This window comes from Anas acuta, unplaced genomic scaffold (assembly GCF_963932015.1).
Source record: "Anas acuta unplaced genomic scaffold, bAnaAcu1.1 SCAFFOLD_204, whole genome shotgun sequence".
NCBI lineage: Eukaryota > Metazoa > Chordata > Aves > Anseriformes > Anatidae > Anas > Anas acuta.
Window position 1 is genome coordinate 24974 of NW_027076267.1, and position 19164 is coordinate 44137.

General features: G+C 44.7%; 1 protein-coding gene across 1 annotated transcript; it reads right to left on the reverse strand.

The window, feature by feature from the left end:
- Window positions 1-5195: 5195 nt before the first annotated feature.
- Window positions 5196-13230, reverse strand: LOC137849197 (cysteine protease ATG4A-like). The gene is made up of 10 exons (XM_068668695.1): window positions 13212-13230; window positions 12650-12748; window positions 11755-11856; window positions 11127-11199; window positions 9717-9796; window positions 8991-9178; window positions 8803-8881; window positions 7774-7919; window positions 6657-6713; window positions 5196-5517 (listed from the first exon to the last, which is right to left on the reverse strand). Exons 2-10 carry the CDS (start codon window positions 12708-12710, stop codon window positions 5356-5358), a joined length of 948 nt encoding a protein of 315 aa, XP_068524796.1. The 5' UTR covers window positions 12711-12748; window positions 13212-13230; the 3' UTR covers window positions 5196-5355.
- Between the last annotated feature and the right edge of the window lie 5934 nt (window positions 13231-19164).

The following is a 19164-nucleotide window of genomic DNA, read 5'->3' on the forward strand; positions in this document are numbered from 1 at the left end:
TCTGTGAGGCTCTGAACCTATATCCCACCACAATCTCTCTGCTAATGTATGGCAGGGAAAGGAGGAAGAAAGAACATATCTCCTGCACTTTCCATTTATTGTTGACTGACAATTCTGTAGAGTTATAAAGCCTCAATCAGTGAGATACAGGGTTCTTCTCACATTGTCTCACTGTGCCCTAAGCGGAACAGCTCTCATTTAGTAGATGCTTCACCACAAAATCATGAGTCATCTGCAGTTTTGAACTTTTCTGGGATCAAGTCCCTTCAGATGGTTGAGGAATCTGCTCCAGCACCTATGTAAACTGGTGCTCTACTAAGCTAGTGAGTGAACAAGAGAGAAATCCTCTGCTAGATGACTTGACAAATTGGGTCTGAAAATAGTGTTGAGGCAGAATAGTACACGATTTTTGGCTTGGGTGCACAGAGGGATTGGGTGTTGTAGACTTCTTTTATTCTTCATTAAGATAAACATTTTCAAAAATGTGCTTGTTCAAGCTTGCTCCCACTGTGTGCATGGGAGGGAGATAACTGAACGTGGGGAGCGTTGCTTGGATCCTGCAAGTGGCTGAGGTCCAGTGGGGTTGGAGGCTTTCTTCCTCCTTTTGGAAATGCAAAGCAACCCTGCACCTCCCCTGCACTTGCAGGAGGATCGTGACAGCCCAAAGCACAGCGGCTTTGTAATTGCTGCATACACTTCGATCGGATTTACGTGGCAAGGGTTTGGTAGCAGGGGCCTGCAGGGATGGCGTCTGTGAGAACAGTCCAGACAACAGCCAGCTCCAGATAGCTCCAAAAGGGCCCCGGCGCTTGCCAGAGCTGAGCCAATAAGCGATGTTGTTTGCACCTCTGGGAGAGCAGATGGAAGAAGGGGGAAATACTGCTGCACAACAGAAGCTGGAAGAGCAAGGAGTGAGAAGCAGCCCTGCAGCCCCCAAGGTGAGTGCAGCAGGAGGCAGGAGGTGCTCCAGGCTCACAGCAGCAGTTCCCCTGAGGGCTGTGCAGGGAGAAGCCCCTGGTGGAGCAGGCTGTCCCCCTGCACCCATGGGCCCCCCATGGAGCAGATCTCCACGCTGCTGCCCCCCTGTGGGTGGAGGAGCCCCCGGTGGAGCAGGTGGCTGTGGCCTGGAGGAGGCTGCGGCCTGTGGAGAGCCCCCGCAGGAGCAGGCCCCGGGCCGCAGCTGCAGCCATGGAGAGGAGCCCACGGGGAGCAGGGGCAGAGAGGGACCTCGGAGGAGGGAACTGTATCCTCTTTTTTCATCGGTGCTGAGATTGAGGATCAGGATTTCGTGGTAGGAATTTGTTTAGATGAACCAATTTACATCCATATGGGTTTTGTATGTTTGTTTCACCTTGTCTTGCAGGACCATCTTGGCTGGGTCTGCAGTGTTGTGCAAAAGTGAAGTTTTTCACAATAAAGAGCAGCTTTTTTTTCGGGGAAAAGGCTGAGGTGGCCTTCATCAGAGTCTTGTGACCTGAAAATGCAGAAAATGGGTGCATGGCTGGATGGATGGGTGGGTGGGAGTTGGGAATTCAGCCTTGGGATCAGAACTGGGACGTTGTTGGGATAGGAAATGATCAGTGGGATGGGAAGTGATGATGGGGATAGGAACTCATTGGGATGGGAAAAATGGGTTTTATTTTTATTGCATTAAATCCACGTTATTGGCTGTGTTGTACAGTATGGCGTTGTTTTATTACTATAAAATTATGATGATTATTATTTAATCTTATTAATTAAACAATTTTTATACGTTATTATATTATAAATTATAAATATTAATATTTATGGTATTGTTTTTATTCCTTTTCTACCCTATAAAACTCTCTTTATCCCAGTGCACTGGTTTGGACTTTAGTTTTCCTTCCGAGTCGTTGTGGATTCACTCCGGATGGGGGGACATTAGCGAATGCCTGTGTGCTTCAGATCCAAGGTCACCTTTGCCCTCAACTCAAGATACATGTTTGCATCTGTTGTCGTGAAGCAATGTTAAGAACAGCAACAAAATAGTTACCTATTTGCTAGCAGCATCCCTACGTTTGCTGGGGTCTGCTCTGTGCATTTTGAAGACCGTTCCATGCTATTCAGCCCCTTCAGGAGGAAATGGATGGTTCTAGGAAAATGCGTCTTGACCTGATGCAAAGCTGTGACTCAGCACCCTGCAGCCCCCGCAACCCCTGGCATTTTACCTGCAGCCCCTCCAACAACTCTGATGTTCCCTGCATCGACTTCAACCACTGCGCTGGGACCTGAGGCCCCTCAAACCCGTGTCACTCGCCCTGCAGCCCCTCCAGCCCCTGGCATGTTCCCTGCAGCACCTCGAGCCCCTGGCATGTTCCCTGCAGCCACTCCAAGCCTGGCACAGGCCCCACAGCTGGCTGCGGGGACTATCCAGAAATCTGCTCCAGAAATACAGTGATGGCAAGGAGCCCTCCACTTCATTCTTCCTTTTTTTTCTAGCTGGAAGCATTCAGAGTTGTCAACGGAATTGGTTTGGAGGAGTAGGAAAGACAGAATTGCTGGGTTTCTGCTTTCTCCCAGAAACTATCAGACCACAACATGACAGTTGTCTTTCTTTTACGTTCTTTTACACCTGGATCTTTCTCACTTTTATGAGTGTGGGGTATTCCTTCTTTCTCCCTTTACCTTCCTCCCTCCCTCCCTCCCTCCCTCCCTCCCTCCCTCCCTTCCTTCCTTCCTTCCTTCCTTCCTTCCTTCCTTCCTTCCTTCCTTCCTTCCCTCCTTTCGTTCTGTCTGTCTGTCTGTCTGTCTCTCTTTCTCTGTTTCTGTCCAGCACTGATTTTATGGCTACGTGTGCATATCCACAGTGTACAGTTTTCTCCGTTCCCTTTCTTCCCTGAGTCTTGCCCCTCTTCCCTGCAACTGAACAGCATTGCCTTGATCAAGGAAGTGGCAACATGCGGCTTACACAGTAAACTGCTGAAATTACAGCTATAACCATGGAGCACAACTGCCGATCAACACAAGACCACCAATCGCTCACATTTCTAAACTGCTCGTCACAATTCTTCCGTATGTAGGCTGTGATGCTGCTCATTTCTTAAGCACCCATCCATTTCTTCTCTTCCCAGACCCTCAAGGTGTCCTGGTCAAACCACCTCCCTTCCTCTTGCCCCATCCGGCTCTCCCACCTTCCTTTTCCCTCAAGGCTCAACTTTTTTTTTTTTTTTTCAGCATAGGAGCTCCATAGAAGCTGCTGCTGCCCACCTCCGAGTTGACTGGGGCTGAACTACTGAAAAAGAAAAGAAAATCTATAAATAAGAGTGAGAGATGGTGAATACCTAACCATCTCTTAAAAGCAGGATTTTAAGAGAATAAGTAATTGATAAATGGAGTTAAGATCGGAGGGAAAAAAATCCACTGTTGCAATCAATAGAGTTAAGAAGTTTTTCAAGTACATTAGGAACAAAAATTAGAGTAATGACACAGATCTGATACGGGATGGGTATTGCTTCAGTGAGAAATGATGGAAAAAAACACAACACAACACATGTGTATGTGTTGTTGGGTATTTGTAAAAAAAAAAAAGAAACAAAAAAACAGGTTAATGAAAACTGCATGCTCAATTAGATGATTTTTTTGTTGTCATTGGTAGGGAATTGTGTGCTTTACAACACAGTATGTGTTATATACATATATTATATATGTTTTTTATATGTTTTATATATGTTTTAATAAAATAAGGAAATGATATTTTTTTTCTACGTTTGTGGTTTCCAAACTGTAGTTAATAAACATTAAACAAGATGCAATAGGATCTCGTTAACTCTTTTGTTTGAAAAAACAGTGGCCCTGATGGAGAGGTGCAAGTGAGAGGAGACAATATTCAGTATTTCTCTATGTTGTCATTTATTGGTGAAGATGAAAGTCTGCAGTTCATGTTCATTACACTAGCATGACAAAATGACCACAAGGGGGACTGTCTGGTAGTGAAAAGGAACTTCAGCATGGATTAAAAATCTTTGCCTTTCTTTATTCTGAACTGTTTTTCTTATGGCTGCTAGAGAGAGATTCTCTGCCTTAGAAATAAAACTGCCCAGGCTGTTCTGATAAACCTGTAGGGTTAAGGCACTTCTACCAAAACAGATTTCAAAAGGCAAGAAGTCAAAAAGCAACAATTCAGTAATCTGTGTATGCTTCTATATTAAGTTTTAAGATAACCTGGTTTATATTTAGTTCACACAAATTAACCAAACATAGCAGCATACAACCTAAGAAAAGCTTAAGAAATTTATTAGATGCACAGATAAAGTGCTGTAACAGAGAAACTTGTGTAAATCTATTCTAAAATAAATAAGGTACAGTTAAACCACCTTTGACTCGTTTTAACTCGGAAAGAAATAACCTAAGTTTTAATCATTTGAATTTTAAGGTCAAGGTGAAATATACCATAACTATAACAGTGGTTGTGATCTGTATCAACTATTGAGTCTCCTGTTCCTCTTGAGGTCTCCCAGAAACAGGAAGGCTATTGCAAAATGTATACATTAGACATAGTTCCTTTTACAGAAACATTTTTGTAATAAGGTCTGGTTGCTCAAATACATGTTAAAATATTTAACAAGGAAACAATTTTCTCCTGATCCAGTCGATCTTTTAAACAAGACAATGTATTTTTCCTATGACGCAGCCCACAGGAGGGAACAGAAGTAAACATCCTCCTTAACTGAAGACTGTTTTGCTTGAAGAACTAAACTATTGCATTATTATATGAGAGCAAGAAATATCCATTTGGGTTATCCCTTTCTCCAAACATGGTGCCCAGTGATACATGTATTTTTGCCTTAATCTCAAAGGCCCGTTTGTCTCCAGATAAGGTACGTTAAAAAGAGATTCCCTTTAAGCATCTTATCACAAGAGCTCTTACTGCCTTTCCATCCGGGGAAGCTTGTGTGTTAAACTGCCCTTGGAGTTTTGGATGCTACTAGATTTCTGTGCTCTGTTATCAATAATTTCAGGCACTTCGGGGCTAACATGGCTGTTTAAGTCAATGCAATAATATTACCAATATATTCAACACTCAGAAGAGTCACCACAGTTTCCTTCACACACTCAGGATTTCAAATTCTTCTTCCACTTCAAATAGCTTGTCAGTAGATTCAATGAGTTCTGTAAAAAAAGATAAAGAAAAAAATGCTTCTAAAGACATGCCTGATTTTGTTCACTTAAAAAAAAAAAAAACTTTGAAAGACGCATTCCAGAAAAGTACTTTGTAAGAGTGAAAAAAAAAAATCTGTGCTAGCAATTGTATGGCTTGTTTGGATACATGCCTGCTATATATTGCTTGACACTCACAAAGGATAGTTATTCTACCTGTGATTATTCTTTTATTTGCTAACGAGGAACATAACATTGCACAATTAGGCTTTTAATCGGTGCCTTACCTGCTCGTGTGGTTGTCACTTCTGGTTTTGTTGGAGGTATGAAAGGAGGCCAGTGTGGCGGGTGCTTCTGGACCAGCTCCAACATCCGTAGACTCTGCTGCTTTAGAATCTCCTGAGGACAGAATGCTTTCATTTTAAAAGCTGGCTCGGGAGACGCTTCAAACACAAAACGTGTCTGCTTAATTGAAAGTGTTTTTTAATTACGCATGTCCATCAGGAAAAAAAAGTCTTTATACAGACATACTGTGAAATCCAAGCACCATGGTCTCTGTAATACATCCCTAGTTCAAACACATCTGGAAGACAGATCTCTTGAACTGTACTACAAATTATCAGTCTTATCATCTTTTGATATCAGCTTTGATATCTGCAAACCTGTAATTTTGTTTACATGTAGCAAGCACACTAGGAATGTACAATATTTTCTGCTTTTTAAAAGAAAGTTGCTTGCATAGAACTCTCCTCAAGTTTTCTGTTGATCAATAGCACAAAAGACAGATCTATCAGCTCCTCCAAAGGGGAAAAAAAAAAAAAAAACGCATCAGATTTTAAAGGACAGGTTTTGGTCAGGAAAAAAGGTGTTCCTGAAGCCAAACGCTATTCCTCTTCAAAGAGAAGTTACCTTCTGTCCTGTATTTCAGTTATTTACAAACTGATTTTTTTTTTTTTTTTAAATAAATGCCTTTAGAGGTTGATGGTACTTTACATTCAGACGTCTGGTGCTTAGCTTAACAGCTGCATGCAGAAACATCCTCAAGTCTGTTTCCTGTGGCAGCCAGCACCTTCTGTTCTCCCTAGATCAGCAGGAGCTAGAGGCCTGCAGCACTTACAGAATCAGATCTTTAAGATAGCAGGGACTAACAGTCATAATTAGAACATGCAATCTATTATGTCAAACAATAAAAAAGGATCAGGAAGCAAATCATTGACACATCACTACAATATGGCAGTTAAACCTTAGTCATTTAGTGAGAATTAGAAGTTAAAAGCAAGTGTCACCCAGTAACACCTTCAAGTGTGCATGTTTACACCCATTTTCCAACTGGCAGGGTTTGTGGCTGGTAAAGTGCTGAACAATTTCCAATTAGCAATTCAGTAGTATTGCCTTACCCTGATGCTTTAATGCATTCTTCTCCATGGCTCATACAATTTGTATACAAAGGAAAATGCAAAGGAAAATTTTACAAAAAACAGACAATAAAAACCAGACTTTATAAAGAACAAATCGAGATGCTAAGTTCCCACTCTTACCTTTTGTACAAGACTACACCAGTTATCAAAATCACATTCTTCTTTGCAAAAGAAGCCCTTAGGGGAAAAAACAAACACACAGAGTTTTACCTTTGCAGATGGTAGGTATGTGGTACCAGCAGGTAAGGCGGTTTGACCTCTGATACAGTAATGCCCTGTACGATCAGTAGATATAAGACTCCAAATATGTGGCAGCTCTAGGGAGAGAACCCACGGGGAGAACAAGGCCCTGCAAACCCCTAACGAAATAGTCAACCAAAAAATAGCAGCAGCTCCTGTGTGCTCCTCCATGGAGCGCCACCCAGTTCCTACAGTCCAGGTATCAGCAGAAGCTGAAAACTTGTAGATGATGGACCACCTAAGGAACATGTCCATTCTGGTATCTATACTGAAAATATTTGCTCTTCATTATGATTTTGTCTGTCTCGTTGCATCATGCCACATTTTGCACAGTTACGTAGTTAAGTATTAAAACAAAACAAAACAAAACAAAACAAAAAAACTTTCTAAAAAGCAGCAGTATTAAAAAACAGGTATGTGAATGAATGACAGATACCGGTATCTTTACAGATTGTTTAAAGCTTTAGAAACACATCCCACTGGTGACAACTGCCAATCACCCAATCACAGGATACTGGCATGGGATCAGATCCAATTTTTTCAAATACCACAGTACCCCCATGACATTTGGGGTGAATTACAAATAATACATTTGTATTTGTAATTTGGGGTGAAATACAATAATTCCACTTAAACATTTTTAACTTATGATAGAAAGTAAGTTTAAGTAACTTGTCTAGAGGTGACCAAACATAAAGTAGTGATAGAATAAAACACGTAAACCTGTTTCAGTTCCTTGCTCTGACCATTATAATGCCTCTTGAAAGAAGTAAAAGCTGCTCAGTAAAGAAAACAAAGCGAGCTCCCTACAGTACAGACAGCTCCCCACTTGCCCTAAGATTCTCCATGTAGTTATGTACAAACTACTATGTGTTGATCACAGAAGACAGCTTTGTGATCTTGGTTCTGTTCAAGGAGATGCATTGCTGCCCTTACCAATGTAGAGAGACATTACTTTGAGATAAAGTATATGCATTCCAGATTTCCTGACACTTACTAAAGCTACTGAAGGGTCCAAATTCATGATCTTCATTCTATGTGGGGCTTCCTGGCAGTGGAAACTCTCATCGTCAACCGTGCCATTTTCTTCTGAATCTACAAAGCTTTGAGTGGTGTGAGGGTCCAGATAGATCAGCTCATTGCCTGGATGGGTAAAAGCCGTATGTTAAAAATAAGCAAGTGACATTAATAAGCACTTGGTCCAGAACTGTAAAACAGAAATTAGATTGCCATCGCAGTCAGTATAATCTAGACTTTCCAGCTAGGGATTCTTTAAGAGAATCGGAAGGTTTAGACACAACGTTTCCCACAGGGTATTTAGTATAACTTCCTATTGTGACCTATTACTGTAATTTTTTGGTTGGTTATGTTCTATCTTTGTCACATACTTTTATTTTTCCATGTGAGATCCAGTACTTTTTTTTTTTTTTTAAAAAAAATCTCAAGTGTTGTAAACACTAACATTTGACAGATTAAAAGGTACAGGATGTTCACAGATGCAATCTGTAATCCCACTAGGCATTCATTCAGAAATTGGAACAAAAAAGCCTAACTAAAACAGGTTAGGTTTTACAAAAGGACAAAATAGGGTTGCAAAATTTTGGCCCAAAGTGGGGTGAAATCTGAAGGAATGCATTTTAAATTAATTAGAGCAATACTTAATAACAGAAGGTATGCAAAAGGTGAAAAAGATACTGCCATCAGAAACAGTTTTGAAATACAAGAAAATAAAAGTGACATTTGACCAATACACTTGTCAAATGCTATCAGCTATTCTTAGTACGTTGCTCTTGTTGATGTCATCACTTATTTTTACACCTAGCTTTGCTGTTAACTTTCTGCTCCTGTTAAGGATCATCTCATACTGTTTCTAAACTCTTTTAGATATGCTTCTTCATTTATTTTATTCTATTCTCATCTTTCTTTACTTCTAGAGGTTCACGCTTAGACTCCTTACTATTTCCCCTTCAAAAAATGTTCTCTTTTGATCATCTGCACATTTGGAATAAGTTTCTTTTTTCCTTACCTAAAAATCCTATGAAATAATAGGCATTATTTGGTTTCCCTCCTAATGCTCCCAAAGACTGTGGCATCTTAAAGCATTCCTAGGAGTTCAAAAGGAATAAAGGAAATTGTAATTCATTTCTTTACTGACATCACAGATACCCAAACTTATTTGACAGTAACGAGCAATGAATTGAAAGAAAACCTTACTTTAAATGCATCAATATATACGGGATTTATGTGATTTATCCCTAGTCGTAGAGGTATAATAAGCAAGAGGGGTTTCCAGCCTGTGCAGAGTCCTCCTGCGTTCTTGCTTCGGCCAAGAGCACTTCTGTGCAAATGTGCACTGCTGTGGGACGCGCTGCTGCTCTGAGGAGGGGACCGGCACATTTTTTCTGCGGGAATAAAACTAGAAATCAGTCAACGCACAGAGGAACACAAAGCAGATCTTCCTCTCAGTAGTGAATTAAGCTAGTTTGCCAGGGATCTTTATAGGGCACCCAAGACAAAACGAGCCGGGCATGGCAATTACAGCTATTTAGTAGAAGTAATTCTAGCAGACAGTATGTGCTGGCACGTCCAAGTGAGACGTTAGATAAATGATTGGGGGATGACAATTTAAGACTGCAGTGACATGTACTATTAATGTTATTAATACTGTCAAGCTTTGCCTATAAAACGCCAGAGAAATGAAATGGCAGAAATGAGGACAGTAGAAATTCTTCAAGGAGCTCTTCACATCCAGTGATGTGAGCACGGAGTTGGCATCAGGGATCAAAAAAACACAACTGAGTTTGTATGTCCTTCTTCCCTCTTCTTACCCTTGCAAGACAAAGCCATGGCCCCCCAGGTATTTGTTCATGTTTAGATACATGCTGGCAAATGGAGTCAAATCAGAAACTGTTACCAGAAAACTGATGAGGTGTCACTTACTGATGTCTTCAATGACCACCGTATTGCCCATAGATACATAAACTGCTAATGAATTCCATTCATCAAATAAAGCAAGCTTCCTAGAAAACATTAAGGTACTAATTAATATAAACTAGTTGGATCAAAAGGGTAGCTTTACACTCAGAACCATTTATTTTTCTTTTTCTTAAGAAAAAACATCCTTTCTGCATTTTTTAAAGTCTCCATGTAAGAAAAAGAAAACTTTAAACATTAAATGTTTAATATCTTTAGAAAAATAGGTACTGAGTGGTACCAGGAAAAACATATGCGCTGCACCATGTGCAAACTGTTTTGTCTTGCTGCTAAGTGCAGTGACAGTAACAGTCCAACTACATCAAGTTTATTACTTTTTATTGCACTCGACAGTCTCTGCAATGGGTTCTTGCCCAATTGTGTCTTTTCTCATCTGGAAAAGAAAAAAATTCCTATGCCAGTTTTGCAGATTACTTTTTGCTTAAGAAATTCCACTGAATTCAGTGGAATTACTTCTGCCTGAGCCTGCGTGCACAGCAGAAATGGGGCGTTAAAAGCTAAATCAGCTAAGGGTTTGGGGCACCAAAACTTCAGTGGGAGACAGCAGCACACAGTTTTATGTCCACTTCTGCAAAATCCAAACCTTTGGGGAAGGGAGCTACACTCTTAAGCTGCACTGGCAGAATTAGCTGTTTCAAATAAGCCAGAAAGAAATGGGGGTGAGCATTTCACCATGAAAAACTTGGCCATGAAAGATCTGGAGTCCAGGGCATGCTTCAGCTCCCCTCCCTCTTCAGATCATGTGCCTGTTCCAGGGTGTCAAAGACTTGCTGCTGAGCTCGCAGGACCTGTAGCCTAGCCCCTGCCTGAGGTAAGACACCTCCACGTACCCCTGGAGAACTGAGCAGCCTCAGTTCCTTTCAGTGTGGCTCCCAGACTATGAGGAGCTGCCCATCTTTATCCAGTAGCCTTGCTGGCAGAACTGCTGCTCAGAAAGGGAGGAATTGCAGCTCAGTTCCCTCCTCAGCCGAGATGGCTTCTCTCTGATGTTTCACACCACCACTCCGACCTACACGGTGGCACTCTCGACCTGCCAGAGCTGTGCCACTGTGCAGAAAGGAATATACATCTGTGGTGTGACTGGTGAGGGCATGCAGACGGCATAGCAGGAGACTTTCCTGCAGTTTCTTCTCCTCAGGCTCTTCCTTTATTAAAATTTAGAGGTCACCCATTCCCAACTCAGTACCTGCACACCGAGCTGTGGCATGACATTCCATGCTGCACTTGTAAAGAGATGGCAAGTACATTCCTGACTGTGGGACAGGGGGAGATGCAGCCTTCAAAACTCTGCCTGGGCCTTGTCTTGGCTGCCCCAGGGGATTACGTTCTGAATGAGACTGGTATGATCTCACTTACTTTAGTACTTGAGCAACTGTATTTGGTCCAAACCATTCTCCAATTGACTTCCCCTCTCCAACACCCACCTGTGCTGTTTTCATAGTGAAAAAAAGACACACGTACACAAAATCAAAGAAAAATGAGACCATAAAGAATGTGGGAACAATATACAGTAAATACCGTGACTGTCAAACATTCTAGAGTAACTGCGATCTGTATTTAGCAATAACAATTATTTTCTCAATCTATGCTCTTTTCAAAACTTAGGGAGTGCCAGTTTCTTTAATAAACAAAAGGCTTCTAAACTACAATGAGAATTACAAGTTAACAAATGTTAGTGCCCTTTATTACAAATTACAGCAATAAGCTACAAGACTGTCTGTTCTAACATTACTGACTCTGGTACCCAAGGCTTACAGAGTTTATCAAGAGCTAGATTCTAGTACATGGCTTTGTTTAGGTCTCAGGGAATGTTTCTGTACTACTAGTCTTTGCGCCCATCTGCATACCTTTTTATTTTTGTATAAGCATACACATTGTCTTCACATCCACTTTTTAAAATTATGAATTAACATACTGCAAATTAGTGATTCAACACAGTAGAAATTTCAGTGGAAAAAAACTGAAAGTTTATGTTTGTTCTTACCCATCTGGTGGATTGAATAACAGCAAGCCTTCCTGTTGAGAAAGCATCGTAGGATTCTGTGATATTCTTCTGGTTGTTTTTTGTGTTTTTCCCATTGCCAATCTGAAAGGAAAAATTGATATAGAATAAAAAATGGTGACGTTTTCATTACACTGATCAAATGTCTAGACAGCAGAAAGCTTTATAATGAGATGTTAAAAGACATTTCAATTCATCTCGAATATTTACATTTTGTGTAGAGCTCCTAGAATTCCAAGCTTGTTATTTATCATCAAGCTGCCCTTTATCATCATAGGCTAGATTGTAAAAACAGGGAAAATAAAACAAAACAAAAACATCAACTGCAAACATATTCTGACGGATCATGCTGCGTGTTGATAGCCATTCCAGTATCTATGAGCTTCCAAGATTATTTAAAAGTACAGGCTGTGTTTAGACCTTGTTGGATTTCTAAGCACCCATTAAATAACAACATAAGATCCATACAGAAAGTCCAAACACTCCACTGGCAGCATCCTGGGATGTGACATGCATGCTTAAGAGCTTGCACCAGGGGGGTTTGGACCTCGTGCTGCTGACAAGCGAGTAGTGAAGAGAAGGGTAAGAGCACTGTCCCACGGTGGCAGGTTTTCCCTTGGCCTCAACTTGGGTGTTACACTAAAAGGTTTATAAAATAATGGCGACAGGATTCCCCATTTGTTCTCCTTCTATGCCTATTTCTCTGCTTCAGGCTGGGATGATTTCACCCAGCTGAATATGAATTGATTCATTAGGAACTGTTACCAGGGCATCAAAGAAAGTCTCACTAATAAATTCAGGGTTTGTGCTTTTAATGGAGTACTTACGAAGAAGCGTCTGCAGACAATACCAAAGTTCCCTCAGGACCAGCACTCACCTCTCCCTAAGTGTCTGCAGATCAGTGCTTGGGCCAGCATCATCTGCCCGCATCGCAGCATACATCCCCAGCCAGCGTCCGACGAAGGACCCGTGCCTCCTGTTAGGAAAGTTCATCACAATCAGTGCAGGCTTTCAACTGGGTGCAGCACCACAGAGGACATTTCAGAGTGCTAGAAAACAGATAGGGCTGCTGAAGCCTCCATGAACTGTCCTACAGATAAAAGGCACAGAGCAAGACTTTGGTTCCATGCTGTTGGTCTAATTCTAATCTCTGCATTGCACAAATAAACAAAATTCATTTATTCCTTGTGGAGCTGACTTACTCTTTTCATTCTTCAAGCAGCATTCACAAACGATTTACTGCATGCTATACAACATGATCACCTGTTTACATACAGACATAAATAAACACTGATTTTAATAATCTTCATGTTTGCATAAACAGTTAAAATGATGCTCAAAATGCGCTAATACTCTAGAAATGTTTTCCCAGCCTACGATGCCATCACTTATCTTGCTATTTCATTTAGAACAATGCAGCAAATCTGCAGTATACTCACCAATAGGCGAAAACTTTCTTCTATACGTAAACCACACGTAAACCACAGTAAACCACACGTGAACACACCTTGGCTTATTGTCTGACTTTGGCTTATGGTGCGTCTGTTGCTGTGTCCAGCACAGTGCAGCCCCTAAATTGCTACCAAAACCTTGCCACAAACCTCAATCCCCCTGTTAAAAGAGACCCTCTTGTTTGTTGCCCTTCTTTCGACACTCTCTAACAGTTTTATGTCTTCATACATATATATACAACAAAACATCAAAGAGCTCAGCAAGGTCCACCAAGGAAAGGAAGCAATGCAGGAGAAAGAAGACAGGACAACAGGGAGAATGGGCAGCATAAGGGAGGAGGCAGCCAGTGGCCTTAAAAACAAAGCCTAAAAAATAACTTCCACTAGTGGGACATAGTGAATTGGAGCTCTGGGGTCTGCATCTAGAGATGTCTTTTCTATTTATCGTGTTGTTGCGGAGATGGGTCCTCTGGCTTTGGTTGTGTTTTTTCATGTTGGGCAATTATCTCCCAAGAAGAACCCCCTGTTGGACAGAAAGGTAGAGGTATGCTCCAGAAACACAGTGATGGCAAGGAGTCCTCCACTTCATTCTGGCATTTTTTTCCAGCTGGAAGCATTCCCAGTTGTCAACGGAATTGGTTTTGAGGAGTAGGAAAGACAGCATTGCTGGATTTCTGCTTTCTCCTCCATCCTATCAGACCACATCATGAGAGTTGTCTTTGTTTGATGTTCTTATGTCGCGTTCTGTTATTCTATATTTTTTTCTCTCTGATGTGATTTTATGTTCTTCTGTTATGTTATGTTCTTATGTTCACAACAGGACTCCTTGCCAACACCGCCTCACAGACACCTGGGCCAAAGAGCAGGGCCTTGAGCGGCTAGCTCACCATGACAGAGCTCATTTCCTTCCCAGTAGCTGCCAGGTGCCCTCTGGGGGCATTTCGGGGCTACAGCATGGGAAGACTTCTTTGGGGTGGGAAGCCATTGGGCTAGGAAATGGGCAATGTTCCCTAGGAAGGAAATCCCTGGGAAGCAAAAGCCTTGGGATGGGAAGTCTTGAATGGGGTGCGTACCATTCCCTGGGGAAGGAAGTGCTTGGAGAAGTCCTCCAAGAGAGGGGAATTCTTTGGGACGAGGTCTCTTTGGCTGAAGAAACGCTTCGTGTTGATGGGGCAGATTTCGTCTGGGTTGCTGGGAATGTGCCATGCGGTGAAATGGCAAGGATGGGCACTGCCGCTGAGGCCGAGAAGCTGGTCCTGGGCTGGGCAAGCCTTGGGCCGGGCAAGTGGTGGTGTGGAAGCGTCCTGGGCATGGCAAGTGCTGCGTGGGAGGGAAAGCCTGCTGGGGATGGCCAAGTCTTGCGCTGGGCAACCTGCTTGGCTCCAAAGCCTGCAGTCCTCCCCAAGATGTCGGCGAGGGGCTGGTCAGCCGTTGGGACGGAACCCCCGTTGCCCGCGTTCCCCAAGCAACCGCCCCACTCTCCAGCCACCATGGCAGGTCCAGCAGCCGGCTCCCGCTCCTCCCGGGGCTGCGGCCCTGCTGGCGAGCCCAGCGCCCCAGAGCTCAGCCCAGCGCCCTTTTTCCCACAGAGGGTTTCCCCAGACGGCTTCCGCGGCTTCCGCAGACGCAAAACTCCCCCTTCGTCGTCCCAGCCGTGCCGCCAACGGTGGCTGCCTGGCTGCTTCCCTCCCTCCCCGGAGCGATGGCGCTGCCCTTGCAGCCCCTGCAGGTACCCACCCTCCCCTCCGCACTGCCCCAGGCCACCGTCTGGCACGTGGTGCCGGGGGTCCAGGGGCAGGTGCTGCAGCTCCCCGCCAGGGTGCAGCTGCCACCTGGGGGGCACCTCCCAGCCCAGGGGCACCACCTGCAGCTTGGGCAGCTCCCCGCCGCCGCCGTGGGGCAGCTCCCTGCTGTGGGGCAGCTCCCCCACAGCGCTCCTCTGGGTGCCCCCAGTGTCTCCCAGCCCCTGCTGATGTGGACGGGGACGCTGGTGCCCCAGGATGGTGCTCCCCTCTGCTTGGGGCCCAGGGCCGTGCTCCATGGGGAGCTCCTGCACCCCGCAGGCACCTGCCTGCTGCAGGCCCCTGCCTACCCTGGCCCCCCGCCACTCCTCGTGCCGGGGCCTCCGCTGCGGGGGCAGGAGCTCCCCGCGCCCCACACCCTCAGCAGCAGCCGGGGGCAGCTGCCGGAGCCCTGCTTGCACGCCGTGGGGCTCAGCGAGGACCAGGGGCCCCCGCTGCCCGGCCCCACTCCCCCCGAGCCTGCCCAGGCTCCAGCGACCGCCAGCACCCAGACGGCGACGCCCGACGGTGAGTTTGGGGCTGGCCCAGCCGGCCGCTGGGCGCCCCACACCCAGGAGCCATGGCAAAGCTGGCAGCAGGGGATGCTTGGGGGATTGCATTGGCTTGCTTTTTCCTCAGCGGCGACACTTGCAGAGGTGCCTGAGGAGCCCCTGGAGCTGCTGGAGCTGGGCCCCGATGCCTTCGCCGAGGCCTTTCCCCAGCTGGCAGGGGACAGCCAGCAGCTGCAGCACCTGCAGGACCAGCTCCCGGCCGACCTGGACAGCTCCGGCTTGGAGGAGCTGCTCAGCTGCCTCGATGCCGTGGAGCCCCAGGACGCCTTCGCCGCTGTCCCCAGCAGTCCTGTCCTCAAGCGCTTCCTCTCGCAGCTGCCCGACCTCTGCGAGGACATCGAGGAGCCCAGCACACAGGGACTGGCAGCCACCAGAGCGCTGGGTGAGGTCCCCTCAAGCCCTGGGCTGCACCCCGACAAGGTGCAGGCTGGGCGGGCGCTGCAGCCCCCTGCAGCTGCTGTGCCGCCACTCAGCTCCCCCCTCAAGCCTGCAGCCCGGCCCCAGCTCAGGAGAGCCCTGCCCAAAAGGCCCCCCCTGCAGGAATTCATCCCTGCCCGCAGGAGAACCCTGCCCAAGCCTCGCCTGAGTCCCCTCCAGAGACCCTCCGACCCTGCCCGCAGGAGACCCATGCCCAAGCCTCTCCCCAAAAGGCCCCCCCAGCAGGAATTCATCCCTGCCCACAAGAGAACCCTGCCTCAGCCTCCCTTGGCTCCCCTCAAGAGGCCTCAACTTCTCCCAGCCCTCAGGAGAGCCCTGCCCAGTCCCCCTCGCAGTCCCCTCCAGAGCCCCCCGCTCTGGAGGGGACTGCCCACGGCTCTGCCCACGCAGCCGCGCACGCTGCAGCGTCCGGCGCAGCCCCGCGGGGACTACGTGCCCTGCGTGGGGCCCTGGGCGGGCGGCGACGCAGCGCCCACACCGCTGGAGGAGCAGGAGTCGTCGGTGCCCATCACGCCGCAGCAGCGTCCCGAGCGGGAGCGCCTCAAGAAGCTGGCCCAAGAGGAGCGGCAGCGGGCGGCCCACCACATGAAGATCGGCCCCGGGCAATTCTTCGAGCAGCGGCAGAAGGACCATGCCAGAGCCTACTCTTACGGCTACCCGTGACCGACCTCGGGCTTCTCCTCGACGGCCCCCGCAGCACCATCATCAGATCAGGGGATCAGAACTGGGACGTTGTTGGGATAGGAAATGATCAGTGGGATGGGAAGTGATGATGGGGATAGGAACTCATTGGCACGGGAAAAATGGGTTTTATTTGTATTAAATTTACATTTTTAAATTTTATTTAAATTTCTGAGTTTTATTTGCATTAAATTTAAATTTTTAAATTTTATTTAATGTACTGGTTGTATTATTTATTTCATTAAATCCACTTTATTGACTGTGTTGTACAGTATGGCATTGTTTCATTATTAGAAAATGGTAAGTATTTACTATTATTAATTAAACAATATTTACATATTTTATACATTATAAATTATCAATATTCTCATTTCTAATTTTGTTTGTTTTTATTCCTTTTCTACCCTATTAAACTCTCTTTATCCCAGTGCACTGGTTTAGACTTTATTTTTCCTTCCGAGTCGTTGTGGATTCACTCCGGATGGGGGGACATTAGCGAACGCCTGTGTGCTTCAGATCCAAGGTCACCTTTGCCCTCAACTCAAGATCCATGTTTGCATCTGTTGTCATGAAGCAATGTTAACAACAGCAACAATTAAGTCACCTTATTTATTATTTCATGTTATTTCATAATTTCATGTTCAGTTATTTCATGCAGCCCGCTCCCGCTGCCCATGCTCAGGCCGGGCATGGATGTGGGCATGGCCAGCACGGACGGCAGAAAATGGGTGCATGGCTGGATGGATGGCTGGGTGGGAGTTGGGAATTCAGCCTTGGGATCAGAACTGGGAGGTTATTGGGATAGGAAATGATCAGTGGGATGGGAAGTGATGATGGGGATAGGAACTCATTGGGATGGGAAAAATGGGTTTTATTTGTATTAAATTTACATTTTAAAATTTTATTTAATTTCCTGGGTTTTATTATTTATTTAATTAAATCCACTTGATTGACTGTGTTGTACAGTATGGCATTGTTTCATTATTATAAAATGATAAGTATTTAATATTATTAATTAAACAATATTTCTATATTTTATACTCGTAAGGGGGTGTCGAGAGGCAGGAGACCTTTTCTCCATTAACACCAGCGACAGGACCCACGGCAACGGGGTTAAGCTGAGGCAGGGGAAATTTAGGCTTGACATAAGGAGGGGGTTCTTCACAGAGAGGGTGGTTGCACACTGGAACGGGCTCCCCAGGGAAGTGGTCACTGCACCGAGCCTGTCTGAATTTAAGAAGAGATTGGACTGTGCACTTAGTCACATGCTCTGAACTTTTGGGTAGACCTGTGCGGTGTCAAGAGTTGGACTTGATGATCCTTAAGGGTCCCTTCCAACTCAGGATATTCTATGCTTCTATGATTCTATGATACATTATAAATTATCAATATTCTCATTTCTTATTTTGTTTGTTTTTATTCCTTTTGTACCCTATTAAACTCTCTTTATCACAGTGCACTGGTTTGTTCTTATACTTTTTCTTATACTGTGGAGCCCAAAACTGCACTCAGTACTCAGTACATGGAATACCAAGAGAGACTGCCTGGCATTTTCTCTTCTCTGCAGAAGCTCTGTTGCTAACACTGTCCAGAAATCACCACTGTCACAGACAGTAGTAGCATTCCCTCCTCCCACAGTTGGTTCTTCCCCCCCAAGACTTAGACACCATCCAGAAAAATAAGAAGAATAATACTAATAAAGTAAATAATAAAATAAAATAAAATAAAATAAAATAAAATAAAATAAAATAAAATAAAATAAAATAAAATAAAATAAAATAAAATTAATTAAAATAGTCAAAAACCGTCAGGAAGGCAGTGGTGCAGACTGTGGAGAGCCTGGGTTCAAATCCTTCTTCTGTGAGGCTCTGAACCTATATCCCACCATAATCTCTCTGCTAATGTATGGCAGGGAAAGGAGGAAGAAAGAACATATCTCCTGCACTTTCCATTTATTGTTGACTGACAATTCTGTAGAGTTATAAAGCCTCAATCAGTGAGATACAGGGTTCTTCTCACATTGTCTCACTGTGCCCTAAGCGGAACAGCTCTCATTTAGTAGATGCTTCACCACAAAATCATGAGTCATCTGCAGTTTTGAACTTTTCTGGGATCAAGTCCCTTCAGATGGTTGAGGAATCTGCTCCAGCACCTATGTAAACTGGTGCTCTACTAAGCTAGTGAGTGAACAAGAGAGAAATCCTCTGCTAGATGACTTGACAAATTGGGTCTGAAAATAGTGTTGAGGCAGAATAGTACACGATTTTTGGCTTGGGTGCACAGAGGGATTGGGTGTTGTAGACTTCTTTTATTCTTCATTAAGATAAACATTTTCAAAAATGTGCTTGTTCAAGCTTGCTCCCACTGTGTGCATGGGAGGGAGATAACTGAAAGTGGGGAGCGTTGCTTGGATCCTGCAAGTGGCTGAGGTCCAGTGGGGTTGGAGGCTTTCTTCCTCCTTTTGGAAAT